Source organism: Salvelinus namaycush, chromosome 19 (genome assembly GCF_016432855.1).
Source record: "Salvelinus namaycush isolate Seneca chromosome 19, SaNama_1.0, whole genome shotgun sequence".
NCBI classification, from domain to species: Eukaryota; Metazoa; Chordata; class Actinopteri; order Salmoniformes; family Salmonidae; genus Salvelinus; species Salvelinus namaycush.
Window position 1 is genome coordinate 30,062,638 of NC_052325.1, and position 15,901 is coordinate 30,078,538.

The following is a 15,901-nucleotide window of genomic DNA, read 5'->3' on the forward strand; positions in this document are numbered from 1 at the left end:
ATTTAGGCATTTTCACTTCCGTGGATATGTTGCTCAGGGGAATTATTATTCATGCGTACCTGTATATGGACAAGGAAACAAACCAACATCAGGAAGTTAGTGCCATGAGAGGATGATTTTGATCAGATTTACGTTTGAATTAATGGAATGAAATCTCGTCATCCGATTTAGATATCATCTAAGCATGAGGAGTTTAAACAAGGCTATACGAGTTTAAGAAGTGTCTACTGATGCATTGTATTGCCTCTGAAGATGTGCCAAAGAAGACTTGATACCTCAAGCGGACTCAGACGAATTTAATATTCCTGTCGCTGAGCTGTGGACGGACGAAGCATGTGCATACTCCTTTGCCGTCTATGGCATACTCTAACCAGGTGAATTACAAATATCCACAATTTGACACATTGAACTCAAAATCTCAGTCCATTTTTACCAGATAGTGAACCATGACGCAAGTCCCTGGTATGGAGACCTCTGCCATCTCCGTCCTGAAACGAGCCGTGGAGCTGGACCAGAGCTCGCGCTTCCAGGAGTCGCTAGTGTGCTACCAGGAGGGGATCCAGCTACTGATGGACGTGCTGAAAGGTAACACACACACAGTCACATGGTATGAGGGTAACATCTGTTTTACTGATCTACTCATCTGTTCACAGCTGTGAAAGATGACTCGAAGAAAGTCCACTACAGACAGAAGATAAAGAGCTACATGGATCGAGCAGAACAGATCAAAGTCCATGTCAACCAACTAAAAGAAGGTAATAGATCTCAGAGAACTGATGTGACTTTCCCAAAGGAATCATTCCTGCACCTTACTGCTGCCTTCCTCTTATTCCTCCTTCCAGGGATGAGCATTAATTACAAAATAGACTAAAGACCAATGTATTAAAATACATGTATTTTGTTATTGAAAATACAAAAATACATTTGCAAGTAGCCGGCCGAACATCAACAACATTCTCAGTAACAGTTACTCAAACGTCTTACTTGCTATGACTGTGATATGTTGTTGTTTATTTGCCTTAGTTGGATGCACTGTCACTGGATAAGAGTGTCTGCTAAATTACCAAAATGTCTGTGAAAGTGAACAACTGCAAAGCACACTGGGTATTGTCATTGACCATTTTACAGGGCCTAGCTCATTAGAGTAATACTGAGCATGCTTTGCAATTGTTCATTTTTACATGTACATTTACATTTAGTTTATTTAGCAGACAATCTTATCACACCATAGTGTGTCATGGGGCACTTTGTTCACAAAGCTGACATCAGAAAACCACTCACCCACACAACGCCATACACGTGGTCTGCGGTTGTGAGGCCGATTGGATGTACTACCAAACTCTCTAAAATTACATTGGAGGCAGCTTATGGTAGAGAAATGAACATTACATTATCTGGCAACAGCTCTGGTGGATATTCCTGCAGTCAGCATGCCAATTACACGCTGCCTCAAAACTTGAGACATTTGTGGGATTGTGTTGTGTGGCAAAACTGAACATTTTAGAGTGGCTTTTTATTGTCCCAGCACAAGGTGCTGTTTAATCAGCTTCTTGAAATGCCACACCTGTCAGGGTGATGGATTATCTTGGCAAAAGAGAAATGCTCACTAACAGGGATGTGAACAAATTTGTGTATTGTCACACAATTTGAGAGAAATAAGGTTTTTGGTGTGAATGGAACATTTCAGGGATCTTTTATTTCAGGTTATGAAACATGAGACCAACACTTAAAATGTTGCATTTATATTTTTGTTCAGTGTATTTCAAATGCATGTAACAGAAATACCTCCTATCTCTGCCTCTTTCCCTTCTTATCCCTCCCTCTCTCAACTCCTCTCCCACTCAGAGGGGAAGTACCATGAGCAGATCAGGATAGCAGACGATGCTACAGGCTATAGTTACGAGGTTCTGTTCAGGCCTTACGTAACCGAGGGGCTGACTGAGGTCTGGGTGGAGGACCCTTACATCCGACATATTCACCAGGTAATTTACCTGTACACTATCAAACACATTCACCAGATGATATACTGCAGAAACTTACTATTACCTCTGGGTGTTCTGCTCCCTCAAAAGCTGGTTTGTCTATTAATATGATTGTGGAATCTGCCTTGGATGCCATTGCCATGCTGGTTTAGTCATGAGATCTTGACTTTGACCCTTCTGCCCTCTTAGCTGTATAACTTCCTGAGGTTCTGTGAGATGCTGCTGAAGGCCAGCTGTAAGGTGAAGAGGATTCACCTCCTGACCTCTCAGGAAGAGGTAACTAACTGTAGGCTAGTGGCAAGGCCCACAAAATGTTGAGATACCCCTACCTGAGGTGTAACAAAACACAGCCATGTTTTTTCCATATATCTTAGGTGTCCCATATATGAAATGGATGGTTGTATAAAAATATGTTCTTTACTAAAGTGGTTAAATTGATAGATATTGTGACAAACCCCCTTAACTCAAACAGTGCAGAATAATGTCTGGCTGGAGGGGGAGTGGGCCACATAAGCTCCTGTACCCCAATATTGCAAGCTCTGATATTGCTCAAATTTGGAATGCAAATTGTCAATTGTCTGCACTACATACAGAAACACACAACATTAGGATATCTTAAAGCATTTTGAAAATGTAGATCTGTAAACACACAGATGCGATAGGCGGAAATATTAACTATGAATATTTATGATGAACAATTTTTGGTCTCTGTTCAATAGATAACTTTCCAAGAGAAATAAATGTTCACTCATTCAGTGCTGTATGGTCCTGCCTGATGAAAATGCACACAGTTACACGTTTAATTGATGTTGTGGCTATTGGTAATTGGCTCTAAGGAAAACATGTGGACTAAGACATTGAAATATATATTTTTTAGTGTCCAAGTTTCCTTAAAGGATTTTTTAAAATCTTTAGCCCCTATTCTTGCAATTAAGTCAGGGGACCATCACAGATTATCTTTATATTTTGCCTCAAATCCAATATGACTACATTTAATGGAGGTTAAATCACCTGTAAATTAGACATTTTTTCAGAATTGTGTACAACACTCATGTCTATAAAGACTGTTGTGAATCAATTTGATTCTGAATCCAATATGGCCAACATGATTACACTCAATCACCTTCGCCTGCATACAAGTAGCCCTTGTTAATTTTGTACTGTGTTATTCTGTCTTTTAAAATGGTTTCATAAGGCTCTTGGTATATCTAGGACTATGAGTGTCACTGCCATGCCTCTGTTGGTTTGAATAGCCAAAGCCAACTCATTTTTGAATGTGTTCATGTTTTAATCTCATTCAAACACTTACAACATATCAGCATTGGGCAATTCCACAAAAATAATAACAAGCCTTTTACGACACAAGCACACCGTAGCGTAACCAAGTTACAGGAACGCAACCATAATACAACAGTCAGCTACTCTAGTATTGTATATGTACAACCCTCTTTTCCCAACTAAAACTAAGTGTGCAATGTTGATTCAGTCTTTGAGGTGACCAGGACGTGAGTGTCCTTACAGGGTGAGGAGACAAAGTAGCCAGTGGTGGTTGTTGTTCTGGGGTCTGACCAGCTTGCACAGCCAACTGGTCATTCTGGGCAAGCTGCAGTGACAAGGACAGTATCCTTCCTGTATGGCTGGTGGGGTATTGGAGCTGTGGTGTGATCAGTTTCCATTTCTACAGTTCGCTATAGGCAGTCAGCAGATGCAGCTTGCATACCAAAGAGACCCATTGACTAACTGGAATGTTATCCCAGCCTGAATGATGCTGGGGTAACTCCAGTAGTGGAATGGTTGGTTGTCTGGTTGTGAAGGGGAGTCTGAAAGGGCTGTCACAAACAGACTTATCTTTAGACCTTTCCAACACATAATTGACCTGTGGGCAGAGTTGTTTATGTTGAATGTGCTAAAAGGTCACGTCCTACATATTTTTTAAATATTCATTTGGAAGTCATTTAGGATGATAATTTGGCCAACATTAACTGTGGGTGGTTGGCATTGATTATGGACTGGGGCACGCACCAGCAGGAGATGTGGAGAGTGACCTCAGGTTACGGTAGAGGTTATTTAGTATAGCTAGGTCATAGACTATAACTAAGAAGTGTTGGTTGTGAGGGACGTAGCACAGATCCACACACGCATACATTTGAAGATGATCCCTGGGCTTTGATGGACAGTAAACGGGTTGCAGAGGAGGTGGAGCAGATCAAGCATGGTGCACAAAGACCACTATCTCACAGTCAATCCCCAGCCACCATAAACGATCACATACAGCAAGTTTTACCATCCTACGGTGCCTTTTGTTTGGCATATGTTCATTGCCCACTGGCTCCAGATCATCTATAAGTCTTTGCTAGGTAAAGCCCTGCCTTATCTCAGCTCACTGGTCACCATAGCAGCACCCACCCGTAGCACGCGCACCAGCAGGTATATTTCACTGGTCACCCCCAAAGCCAATTCCTACTTTGGCCGCCTTTCCTTCCAGTTCTCTGCTGCCAATGACTGGAACGAATTGCAAAAATCACTGAAGCTGGAGACCCATATCTCCCTCACTAACTATAAGCACCAGCTGTCAGAGCAGCCCACAGATCACTGCAACTGTACATAGCCCATCTAAATAGCCCATCCAACTACCTCATCCCCATACTGTTATTTATTTTTTTGCTCCTTTGCACCCCAGTATCTCTACTTGCACATTCATCTTCTGCACATCTATCACTCCAGTGTTTAATTGCTACATTGTAATTATTTTGCAACTACGGCCTATTTATTGACTTACCTCCCTTATCTTACCTCAGTTGCACACACTGTATATATACTTTTTTTCTCTTGTGTTATTGACTGTATGTTTGTTTATTCCATGTGTAACTCTGTGTTGTTGTTTGTGTCGCACTGCTTTGCTTTATCTTGACCAGGTCGCAGTTGTAAATGAGAACTTGTTCTCAACTAGCCTACCCGGTTAAATAAAATAAATAAATACAATTGCCAAACATTACTGCACTGTTTCCCAAACCAGTGCATGAGTCGCCCCAGCATGAAAGCACATTCTTTACATGCAAGTCCAGTTCAGGTGTCACATGGGCTGGCCAGCCATGGTTGGTAGCAAAATAGTTACATATGAAGGCATTGCACACCAGCAATTTCCAGATGGCATTTTGGCTGTTGAATGGCCTCCTGACAGTCCAGTTCCATGGTGTTTCTGTCTCTAGTAACTGCCTGAGGGGATGACTGATGGTGGAGTAGGCTTATCAAGGACACTTCTGGGAGATTCAGGTTGGCATTGATATTGGAGAGGTGCAATTCATATGACATGTGAAGGCCCACTAAGTTGATGGCATTTCTAGTCATTGAGTGGCAGGTTGTTGGTTCATGGTGGTGAACAGCTTTCCTTGTGCGCTTGTCATGTGTGGTTTCATCATCCCCGTACACCATAAATGTCACCAAGTCAACATATACGGTAACTCCAGGGCAGACAGCTATGATGGTGGACATGATTTTCTGGAAGAAGCAATGTGGCAGCTCAACCCGAACAGGATAAGAGTGCACCGGAGCATCCCAATTTGCATCACAAATGCAGTGAGCCAGTGGAAGGTCATGTTGGTTGGATTCAGGCGGAAGTATTGGACTACCAATGAATCAAAGCTCACTTCTAAGGAGGTGACTTAAGAGCCCAACCCTGGAAGGGCAAGTTATACCACAGCGGTGGCAAATTGTAGAGCATGGCAGAAGGTGTCAGAGTCCAGGGTTGGATTCTCTTACCTTTATTTGGAGCCTCCCAGTTGCCTCATTGATCCTCAAAGAGGCGTGTGACTTGGAATACTTGGTGTTGCCATGCCAAGCAGTCTGTTGCCTTTTTTATACACCCAGACAAAGGCGTTTGAGTGTATATGGTGGGCATATTGGATTCCTAACATAGTTGAAGTACACAAAAATAGTCAGGTCAAATCTGAAAAATGTCTCATTTAAAATGTGTACATATACAGGTGATTAAACCACCATTTAATGGTAATGTGGCAGCCATGTTGGATTTTGAGTCAAATCTAGAGGGCCCCCCTAACATAATTGCAGGAGTAGGAGCTAAACATATCAAATCCATAGAGAAACACTTTTTTTGCAATATCAGAACTTGCAATATTGGGTTACATGAGCTTATGTGGCCTACTCCCCCACTCCAGCCAGGCATTATTCTGCACTTTTTGAGTTAAGAGGGTGTGTCACAATATCTATGAATTTAACAACTTTTTCAGTCAAACATTTTTATAAAACCATCCAAAAACATGGTTGTGCTTTGTTATACCCCAACCCGAGGTACTGTATCTCAAAAACTGAAGCCCTTTTAGAGGATTGGCCACTAGCCTACTAACTAAGCCTTCTCTGTTCCACCCCTCTAAAACCTGACTGATGTACATTTAGAATACATTTCAAAGAAAAGAAAGAGCTTAGCTGAGAATTAATCAAGGAATCTAATATTTTCGCTAGGCAAGAAAGTTTAGAAATAGGCCAATCATTTATTTAGGTCACAAGGGTCACCACCTTTGTGAAGGGGGAGTACATGAGCCGCCTTCCAAACCTTGGGGATAGTACTAGATATAATCATCCGGTTAAAAATATGGGTTAATGATTCCGCAATCAGGGGGGCAGAGAGCTGCAGCAAAAATGGATCAAGCTAATCAGTTCCAGTGGATTTTTTAAAATCTTAAGCAAGCCATCTAGCATATCACAGATAGTAAAATGTTGAAATGAAAACAAAGATTCACTAGAAGTTGATGGGTTAACCGTTTAGTCAGCTAAAGGCTGGTAGAGGGAAGAGCAGTCAATTGACAGACCAGGGTCAACTACACCACCGTTTCTCTCAAATATAAAGCATCTGAATGAGCTCAGATAACGCAGAAGGACGAATCCTTGGTTTTCTATCTTTGACTCTGAATTGTTTAAAAGGGACATGTTTATCTGCCAGAGGAATAAATATGGAAGATACATTTTCTAGAGCCAACTCCGGGTCAGGAATATAGGAGACAGCTGCTAAATCAGAGTAGAACATGTCATGTAAAAACCATTGAGCAGAACTTTTTAAAATGTATCTTCTTAATTAAACAAGCATTAGTGTTTTGCTGTTTCGTATCTCTAATCCATACTATGGGACAATGATCACTGAGATCGTATGCAAGTACTCCACTAGACCAATATTTATGGGGGTTATTAGTAAGAATTAAATCAATCAATGAAGAGTTAAAAGGGTTTTTCACATTTATCCGTGTGGGTTTTGAGATCAATTGAGCCAGGTTAAAATCAATGCATATACTCTTAAATTGATCTGAGGCCAGGGATAGACAATCCAGATTAAAATCCCCTAAAATGACCAACTCTGAGGACAGAAAATATGTTAAACACTCAGATATAGTACCAATAGCATCGATATCATTATCAATCAATGCCACAACTGAGTATTTGTATTGCAGAAGTTTGAACTGGTAGTAAGAGGTTTATAGCTTAGTTGCTCCATTTGTTTTCTTTAGGGCTATTTATTGTACAGTTATGAACCTACTCAAAATGCCAAGCTACTGTATCTCGTGTGTTGTGTCCCTGATCCACCTGTCTGTGTGTGTTGCAGGGGGACAATTCCTCTCAGCAGGCCAGTGCTCTGTCAGAGCTCAAACAGAGTCTACAGAGCCAGGATGTGTGTCTGGACCTCCAGTACTCCACTTTTCACGACAGGGAGATCAGGTACACCATCAATTTCAATCAATCCATTTCCACACCCAGAATGCATCAGTGGCATCAACTAGCATCAGTGGCTTAGGTTGAATGAGGTCTTTAATGCACCATATGGCGCATGCACATTATAGAGTCTTTGATTTATGTAGGTTTTATAAGCATGATGATGATGATGATGATGATGATGATCCCCTAAGGTTTGACAACGGCTGGATCATCAAGATAGGAAGAGGACTGGATTACTTCAAGAAACCAAAGGCAAGACTTCAACCAGGGATATTTCTGCCCTCTATGTTAAGTCTTCACTTTATATTGTCAAAAATATAGAACCAACAGAATAATAATCCGTTAGTATTTATTCTTTGCTTTTTCTCTCCCCCAGGGTCGTTTCTCCATCGGCTACTGTGACTATGACCTGAGGCAGTGCCAGGAGACCACAGTGGATATCTTTCACAGCAAACACACTAAGACATTATAACACCTTTGGAACTGGAGTCTATGGCTACACTCCAATATGCACAGTAGCATACCACTTAGAACGCATGTCCAATACATTGCTCTATTGTAAGTTAAATGCAAGTGTGGATAGGCCTATTGGAACAGAGGGGGTCTCTTTCTAAATGTCTCCCCCTCTGTCCAGTGTGTGTACCTGTAAAAGACATACCAAGTGCCTTTTTTAAGTCTACATGATCAATCATGTAGTTTGGTCTGACTGGGTTGTTTTTTGGGGGCTCCTAATGCTTATTATGTGTATCTGTGGACATTGGACCTGAATGGTGGATCCAAACGATAGTTTGGTCATTTCTGAATCTTTTCTTAACCCGTTTTTTTTTTTTTTTAACATATGCATATTCATTAAAAGTGTACATAACATTTAGAGTTCTCAGAATTTCTGGAAACTGATTGTTTTCATTTCATTTTGTGAAAGTAGAGTACCAGCCAAAAGTTTGGACGCAGTGTGAAGGAAAGCAGCCAACAGGTGCTCAGCATGTGTGGGAACTCCTTCAAGACTGTTTGAAAAGCATTCCAGGTGAAGCTGGTTGAAGGAATGCTAAGAGTGTGCAAGGCTGTCATCAAGGCAAAGGGTGGCTACTTTGTAGAATCTCAAATATAAAATATATTTTGATTTGTTTAACACTTTTTTTGGTTACTGCATGATTCCATATGTGTTGTTTCATATTTTTGATGTCTTCACTATTATTCTACAATGTAGAAAATAGTTACAAGGAAAACCCCTGAATGAATAGGTGTGTCCAAACTTTTGACTGGTACTGTACATGGCGCCATCTAGTGGACATTGAAGTTGGTTCACCTTACAATAACGCTAGAATTGTAAAAATATTATTATGATATTTTAGACTAGAGGGAAGCCAAAATATAATCCCTGGGTGTTAACCTATGATAACTTAATATCATTAATTATTTATAATTTGTCCTGGTGCTTAGACTGGTGGATTTGATCAGTTTATAATTTTTTGGTCAATCTGATTTGACGTTGTTTGCAGTAGACTAAGGGTTAGTCCTGTTAGGATTGGAGAATAGTAAACGTTGGACAGAGGACAGCAGTGGTCGCTCGCAAGCAGTACTAGTATGCTATTATGCTATAACCTCGAAGTATAGGTTGTGAACTACAGATTTACACCAGTCTAATGTTCATTGCTCGTGTTTATTGGCCCAAGCAAGTCTCTTCTTCTTATTGGTGTCCTTTAGTTGTGGTTTCGTTGCAGCAATTCGACCAGCAATTCGAAGGCCTGATTCACACAGTCTCCTCTGAACAGTTGATGTCGAGATGTGTCTGTTACTTGAACTCTGTGAAGCATTTATTTGGGCTGCAATTTCTGAGGCTGGTAACTAATGAACTTGTCCTCTGCAGCAGAGGTTACTATGGGTCTTCCTTTTCTGTGGCGGTCCTCATGAGAGGCAGTTTCATCATAGTGCATGATGGTTTTTGCGACTGCACTTGACGAAACTTTCAAAGTTCTTGACATTTTCCTGATTGATTGACCTTCATGTCTTAAAGATCTGCCTCTTTAAAAAAAAAATTTGCATAAAATGACATACCCACATCTCAGGACCTGAAGCAAGGATATGCATATTCTTGATACCATTTGAAAGGTCACACTTTGAAGTTTGTGGAAATGTTAAATTAATGTAGGAGAATATAACACATTCGATCTGGTAAAAGATAATACAAAGGGAAAAAAATGCTTTTTTTGTATTTTTTTGTACCATCATCTTTGAAATGCAAGAGAAAGGCCATAATGTATTATTCCAGCCCATGAGCAATTTAGATTTTGGCCACTAGATGGCGGCAGTGTATGTGCAACGTTTTAGACCGATCTGATGAACCATTGCATTTATGTTCAAAATTTTGTGTCAAGACTGCCCAAATGTGCCTAATTGGTTTATTAATACATTTTCAAGTTCATAACTGTGCACTCTCCTCAAACAATAGCATGGTATTACTTCACTGTAATAGCTACTGTAAATTGGACAGTGCAGTTAGATTAACAAGAATTTAAGCTTTCTGACAACATCAGATATGTCTATGTCCTGGGAAATGTTCTTGTTACTTACAACCTCATGATAATCACATTAGCCTACGTTAGCTCAACCGTCCCGCGGGGGAACCACGGATCCTGTAGAGGTTTTAAAGCAAAAATGGACTGTCGTTTCTCTTTGCTTTTTTGAGCTGTTCTTGCCATAATATGGATTTGGTCTTTTACCAATAGGGCTATCTTCTGTATGCCACCCCTACCTTGTCACAACACAACTGATTTGCTAAAATGCATTTTGAAGAAAAGAAATTCCACAAATTAACTTTTAACAAGGCACACCTGTTAATTGAAATGCATTGCAGGTGACTAGCTCACGAAGCTGGTTGAGAAATTCCATGTAAGGACTGACGCTGGTAGACGAGAAGCAAGTACAGGGAGTGAACATTTCATTAACAACGGACATGGAACAGGACAGGACAGCGTCTGGACATGAAAACATAACGATGCTGATACGTTAATGCTCCGTTCATCTTTCCCTCGAACCTGACTAGACTCCCAGTCCCTGCCGCTGAAAAACATCCCCACAGCGTGATGCTGCCACCACCATGCTTCACCATAGGGATGGTGCCAGGTTTCCTCCAGACAAAACGCTTGGCATTCAGGACAAAAATCTTAATTTCATCAGACCAGAGAATCTTGTTTCTCTTGGTCTGAGAGTCCTTTAGGTGCCTTTTGGCAAACTCCAAGTGGGCTGTCATGTGCCTTTTACTGAGGAGTTGCTTCTGTCTGGCCACTCTACCATAAAGGCCTGATTGGTGGAGTGCTGCAGAGATGGTTGTCATTCTGGAAGGTTCTCCTATCTCCATAGAGGAACTCGGGAGCTCTGTCAGAGTGACCATCACCTCCCTGACCAAGGCACTTCTCCCCCGAATGCTCAGTTTTCCGGGCGACCAGCTCTACGAAGAGCCTTGGTGGTTCCAACTTTCTTCCATTTAAGAATGATGGAGGCCACTGTGTTCTTGGGGACCTTCAATGCTGCAGACATTCTTTTGGTACCCTTCCCCAGATTCCTTAATCCAGATCTGTGCCTCGACACATTCCTGTCTCGGAGCTCTACGGACAATTCCTTCGAGCTCATGGCTTGGTTTTTGCTCTGACATGCACTGTCAACTGTGGGACCTTATATAGACTGATGTGTGCCTTTCCAAATCATGTCCAGTCAATTGAATTTACCACAGGTGCACTCCAGTCAAGTTGTAGAAACATCTCAAGAATGATCAATGGAAACAGGATGCATCTGAGCTCAGTTTCGAGTCTCATAGCAGGGTCTGAATACTTAAATAAAATTATATTTAGTTATATTAAGTTATAAGTTATATTAAAACATTTTATACACTGCCTTTCAAAAGTTTGGGGTCACCTAGCCTTCATTTCTCAGAACAAGAATAGACTGACGAGTTTCAAAAGAAAATTATTTGTTTCTGGCCATTTTGAGCCTGCAATCGAACCCACAAATGCTGATGCTCCAGATACTCAACTAGTCTCAAGAAGGCCAGTTTTATTGCTTCTTTAATCAAACAACAGTTTTCAGCTGTGCTAACATAATTGCATAAGGTTTTAAAAATATTCAATTAGCCTTTTAAAATGATAAACTTGGATTAGCTAACACAACATGCCATTGGAACACAGGAGTAATGGTTGCTGATAATGGGCCTCTGTACGCCTATTTAGATATTCCATAAAAAATCTGCCGTTTCCAGCTACAGTTGTCATTTACAACATTAACAATGTCTACACTGTATTTCTGATCAATTTTATGTTATTTTAATGGACAAAAAAATTGCTTTTCTTTCAAAAACAAGGACATTTCAAGGTGACCCCAAACTTTTGAACGGTATTATGGGGTATTGTGTGTAGATTGATGAGGATTCTTTTTTACTTATAATAAGGCTGTAACGTAACAAAATGTTGAAAAATGAGAAGGGTCTGAATACTTTCCGAATGCACTGACTGCGTAATTTCACGGCCGATGCTTGATTTGAAAATATTTGTTTCAATGAAACATTCGCATGAGTTCCTGCAGAAAATGGATTCAAATCTATAATCGACCTTAATCTCAATATGCGTGGTAATCCCATGGAAAACACCACAAATCTTTGAGTGGCAGATGAGATTCGTCTTTGAATCTGATTGGGGGGGGGGGGGGGCATAGTTGGGATGTAGTTCAACTAGTTATTTAACTACATTTTGCAGTCATTTGGTGGTAGTTGAACTACACGGAACTAAAATATAAACGCAACATGCAACAATTTCAAAGATTTTACTGAGTTACAGTTCATATGAGGAAATCAGTTAATTGAAATAAATTAATGAGGCCCTAATCTATGGATTTCACATGACTGGAAATGCAGATATGCATCTGTTGGTCACAGATACCTTTAAAATGAAAAGGTAAGGGCGTGGATCAGAAAACCTGTCAGTATCTGGTGTGAACACCATTTACCTCATGCAGCGCAACATCTCCTTCGCATAGAGTTGATCAGGCTGTTGATTGTGTCCTGTGGAATGTTGTCCCACTCCTCTTCAATGGCTGTGCGAAGTTGCTGGATATTGGCGGGAACTGGAAGACGCTGTTGTACACGTAGATTCTGAGCATCCCAAACATTCTCAATAGGTGACATGTCTGATGAGTATGCAGGCCATGGAAGAACTGGGACATTTTCAGCTTCCAGGAATTGTGTACAGATCCTGGCCATGCAGACTGTCTACCATCTGCCCGGTAGAGTTGAATCCCGGATTCATCCATGAAGAGCACACTACTCCAGGGTGCCAGTGGTCATCGAAGGTGAGCATTTGCCCACTTATGTCGGTTACAACGCCAAACTGCAGTCAGGTCAAGACCCTGATGAGGACGACGAGCACGCAGATTAACTTCCCTGAGATGGTTTCTGACAGTTTGTGCAGAAATTATTTGGTTGTGCAAACCCACAGTTTCATCAGCTGTCTGGGTGGCTCATCTCAGATCATCCCGCAGGTGAAGAAGCCGGATGTGGAGGTCCTGGGCTGGCATGGTTACACTTGGTCTGCAGTTGTGAGGCCGGTTGGATGTACTACCAAATTCTCTAAAACAACGTTATGGTAGAGAAATGAACATTAAATTATCTGGCAACAGCTCTGGTGGACATTCCTGCAGTCAGCATGCCAATTGCATGTTCCCTCAAACTTGAGACATCTGTGGCATTGTGTTGTTTGACAAAACTGCATATTTTGGAGTGGCTTTTAATTGTCACCAGCACAAGGTGCACCTGTGTAATGATCAGGCTGTTTAATCATCTTCTTGACATGCCACACCTGTCAGGTGGATGGATTATACTGGCAAAGAAGAAATGCTCACTAACAGGGATGTACACAAATTGGTGCACAACATTTTATGTGTATTTGCTTTTTGTGTGTATTTGCTTTTTGTGTGTATGGAAAATTTATTTTATTTCAGCTCATGAAACATGGGACCTGTTCTGGAAAGAGCCAAGATCTTGAGAGGAACGTACATCTTTCTCAACGAGACTATCCTGAAGCTGTGCGCCATAAGAGGAAATAACTTATCCCAGCCATGAAAGCTTGATGACATTTGTTACATTCGCTATGAACGGCTCATTGTATATACTACACATTCTATCCACATACTGTCCATGATGTCTATACATCCCATCACACACGCACATACAGTACCAGTCAAATGCTTGGACACACCTACTCATTCCAGGGTTTTTCTTTATTTTTTACTATTTTCTACATTGTAGAATAATAGTGTAGACATCAAAACTGTGAAATAACACATTTGGCATCATGTAGTAACCAAAAAAGTGTTAAACAAATCTAAATATGTTTATATTTGATATTCTTCAAAGTAGCCACCCTTTGCCTTGATGACAGCTTTGCACACTCTTGGCATTCTCTCAACCAGCTTCAAGAGGTATTCACCTGGAATGCATTTCAATTAACAGGTGTTCCTTGTAAAAATGTAATTTGTGGAATTTCTTTCCTTCATAATGTGTTTAAGCCAATCAGTTGTGTTGAGACAAGGTAAGGTTGGTATACAGAAGATAGCCCTATTTGGTAATTTGGTAGTCCTACATTTGGTAGTCCTACATTGCTCATCGTAATACATTTATATTTTTCTTAATTCCATTCTTTTACTTTCAGATTTGTGTGAATTGTTGTGCATTGTTAGCTACAGTTGAAGTCGGAAGTTTACATACACTTAGGTTGGCGTCATTAAAACTCGTTTTTCAACCACTCCACAAATTTCTTGTTAACAAACTATAGTTTTGGCAAGTCGGTAAGGACATCTACTTTGTGCATGACACAAGTAATTTTTCAAACAATTGTTTACAGACAGATTATTTCACGTATTATACACTGTATCACAATTCCAGTGGGTCAGAAGTTTACATACACAAAGTTGACTGTGCCTTTAAACAGCTTAGAAAATTCCAGAAAATTATGTCATGGCTTTAGAAGCTTCTGATAGGCATTTTATTATAATATGTTTACCTTTATTTAACTAGGCAAGTTAGTTAAGAACAAATTCTTATTTTCAATGACAGCCTAGGTACAAACAATAGTACGCAAGTATAAACACCATGTGACCACGCAGCCGTCATACCGCTCAGGAAGGAGATGTGTTCTGTCTCCTAGAGATGAACGTACTTTGGCGCGAAAAGTGCAAATCAATCCCAGATCAACAGCAAAGGACCTGGTGAAGATGCTGGAGGAAACAGGTACAAACATATCTATATCCACAGTAAAACGAGTCCTATATTGACATAACCTGAAAGGCCACTCAGCAAGGAAGAAAAACCACCATAAAAAAGCCAGACTATGGTTTGAAACTGCACATGGGGACAAAGATCGTACTTTTTGGAGAAATGTCCTCTGGTCTGATGAAACAAAAATTGAACTGTTTGGCCATATTGACCGTCGTTACGTTTGGAGAAAAAAGGGGGAGGCTTGCAAGCCGAAGAACACCATCCCAACCGTGAAGCACGGGGGTGGCAGCGTCATGTTGTGGGGGTGCTTTGCTGCAGGAGGGACTGGTGCACGTCTTCCAAATGGACAATGACCCCAAGCATACTTCCAAAGTTGTGGCAAAATGGCTTAAGGACAACAAAGTCAAGGTATTGGAGTGGCCATCACAAAGCCCTGACCTCAATCCTATAGAAAATTTGTGGGCAGAACTGAAAAAGCGTGTGCGAGCAAGGAGGCCTACAATCCTGATTCAGTTACACCAGCTCTGTCAGGAGGAATGGGCCAAAATTCCCCCAACTTATTGTGGGAAGCTTGTGGAAGGCTACCCGAAACGTTTGACCCAAGTTAAACAATTTAAAGGCAATGCTACCGAATACTAATTGGGTGTATGTAAACTTCTGTCCCACGTGGAATGTGATGAAAGAAATTAAATCTGAAATAAATAATTCTCTCTACTATTATTCTGACATTTCACATTCTTAAAATAAAGTGGTGATCCTAACTGACCTAAGACAGGGAATGTTTACTAGGATTAAATGTCAGGAATTGTGAAAAACTGAGTATAAAAGTATTTGGCTAAGGTGTATGTAAACTTCCGACTTCAACTGTATTACAGCACTGTTGGAGCTAGGAACACAAACATTTTCGCTACACTCGCAATAACATCTGGTAAATATG

At 40.7% G+C, this 15,901-nt stretch overlaps 1 protein-coding gene across 2 annotated transcripts; it reads left to right on the forward strand.

Annotated features, from left to right (window-relative positions):
* The first annotated feature begins 46 nt into the window (after positions 1-46).
* mitd1 (MIT, microtubule interacting and transport, domain containing 1) lies at positions 47-8,705 on the forward strand. 2 transcript variants are annotated; one of them, XM_039014790.1, is made up of 7 exons: positions 47-585; positions 654-755; positions 1,846-1,982; positions 2,172-2,258; positions 7,594-7,706; positions 7,895-7,955; positions 8,080-8,705. In XM_039014790.1, the coding sequence occupies exons 1-7, from the start codon at positions 447-449 to the stop codon at positions 8,173-8,175; spliced, it is 735 nt and encodes a 244-aa protein (XP_038870718.1). In that variant the 5' UTR covers positions 47-446; the 3' UTR covers positions 8,176-8,705. The 2 variants fall into 2 exon arrangements, with proteins under 2 accessions (XP_038870718.1, XP_038870719.1); XM_039014791.1 differs by lacking the exon at positions 2,172-2,258.
* The last annotated feature ends 7,196 nt before the right edge of the window (positions 8,706-15,901 follow it).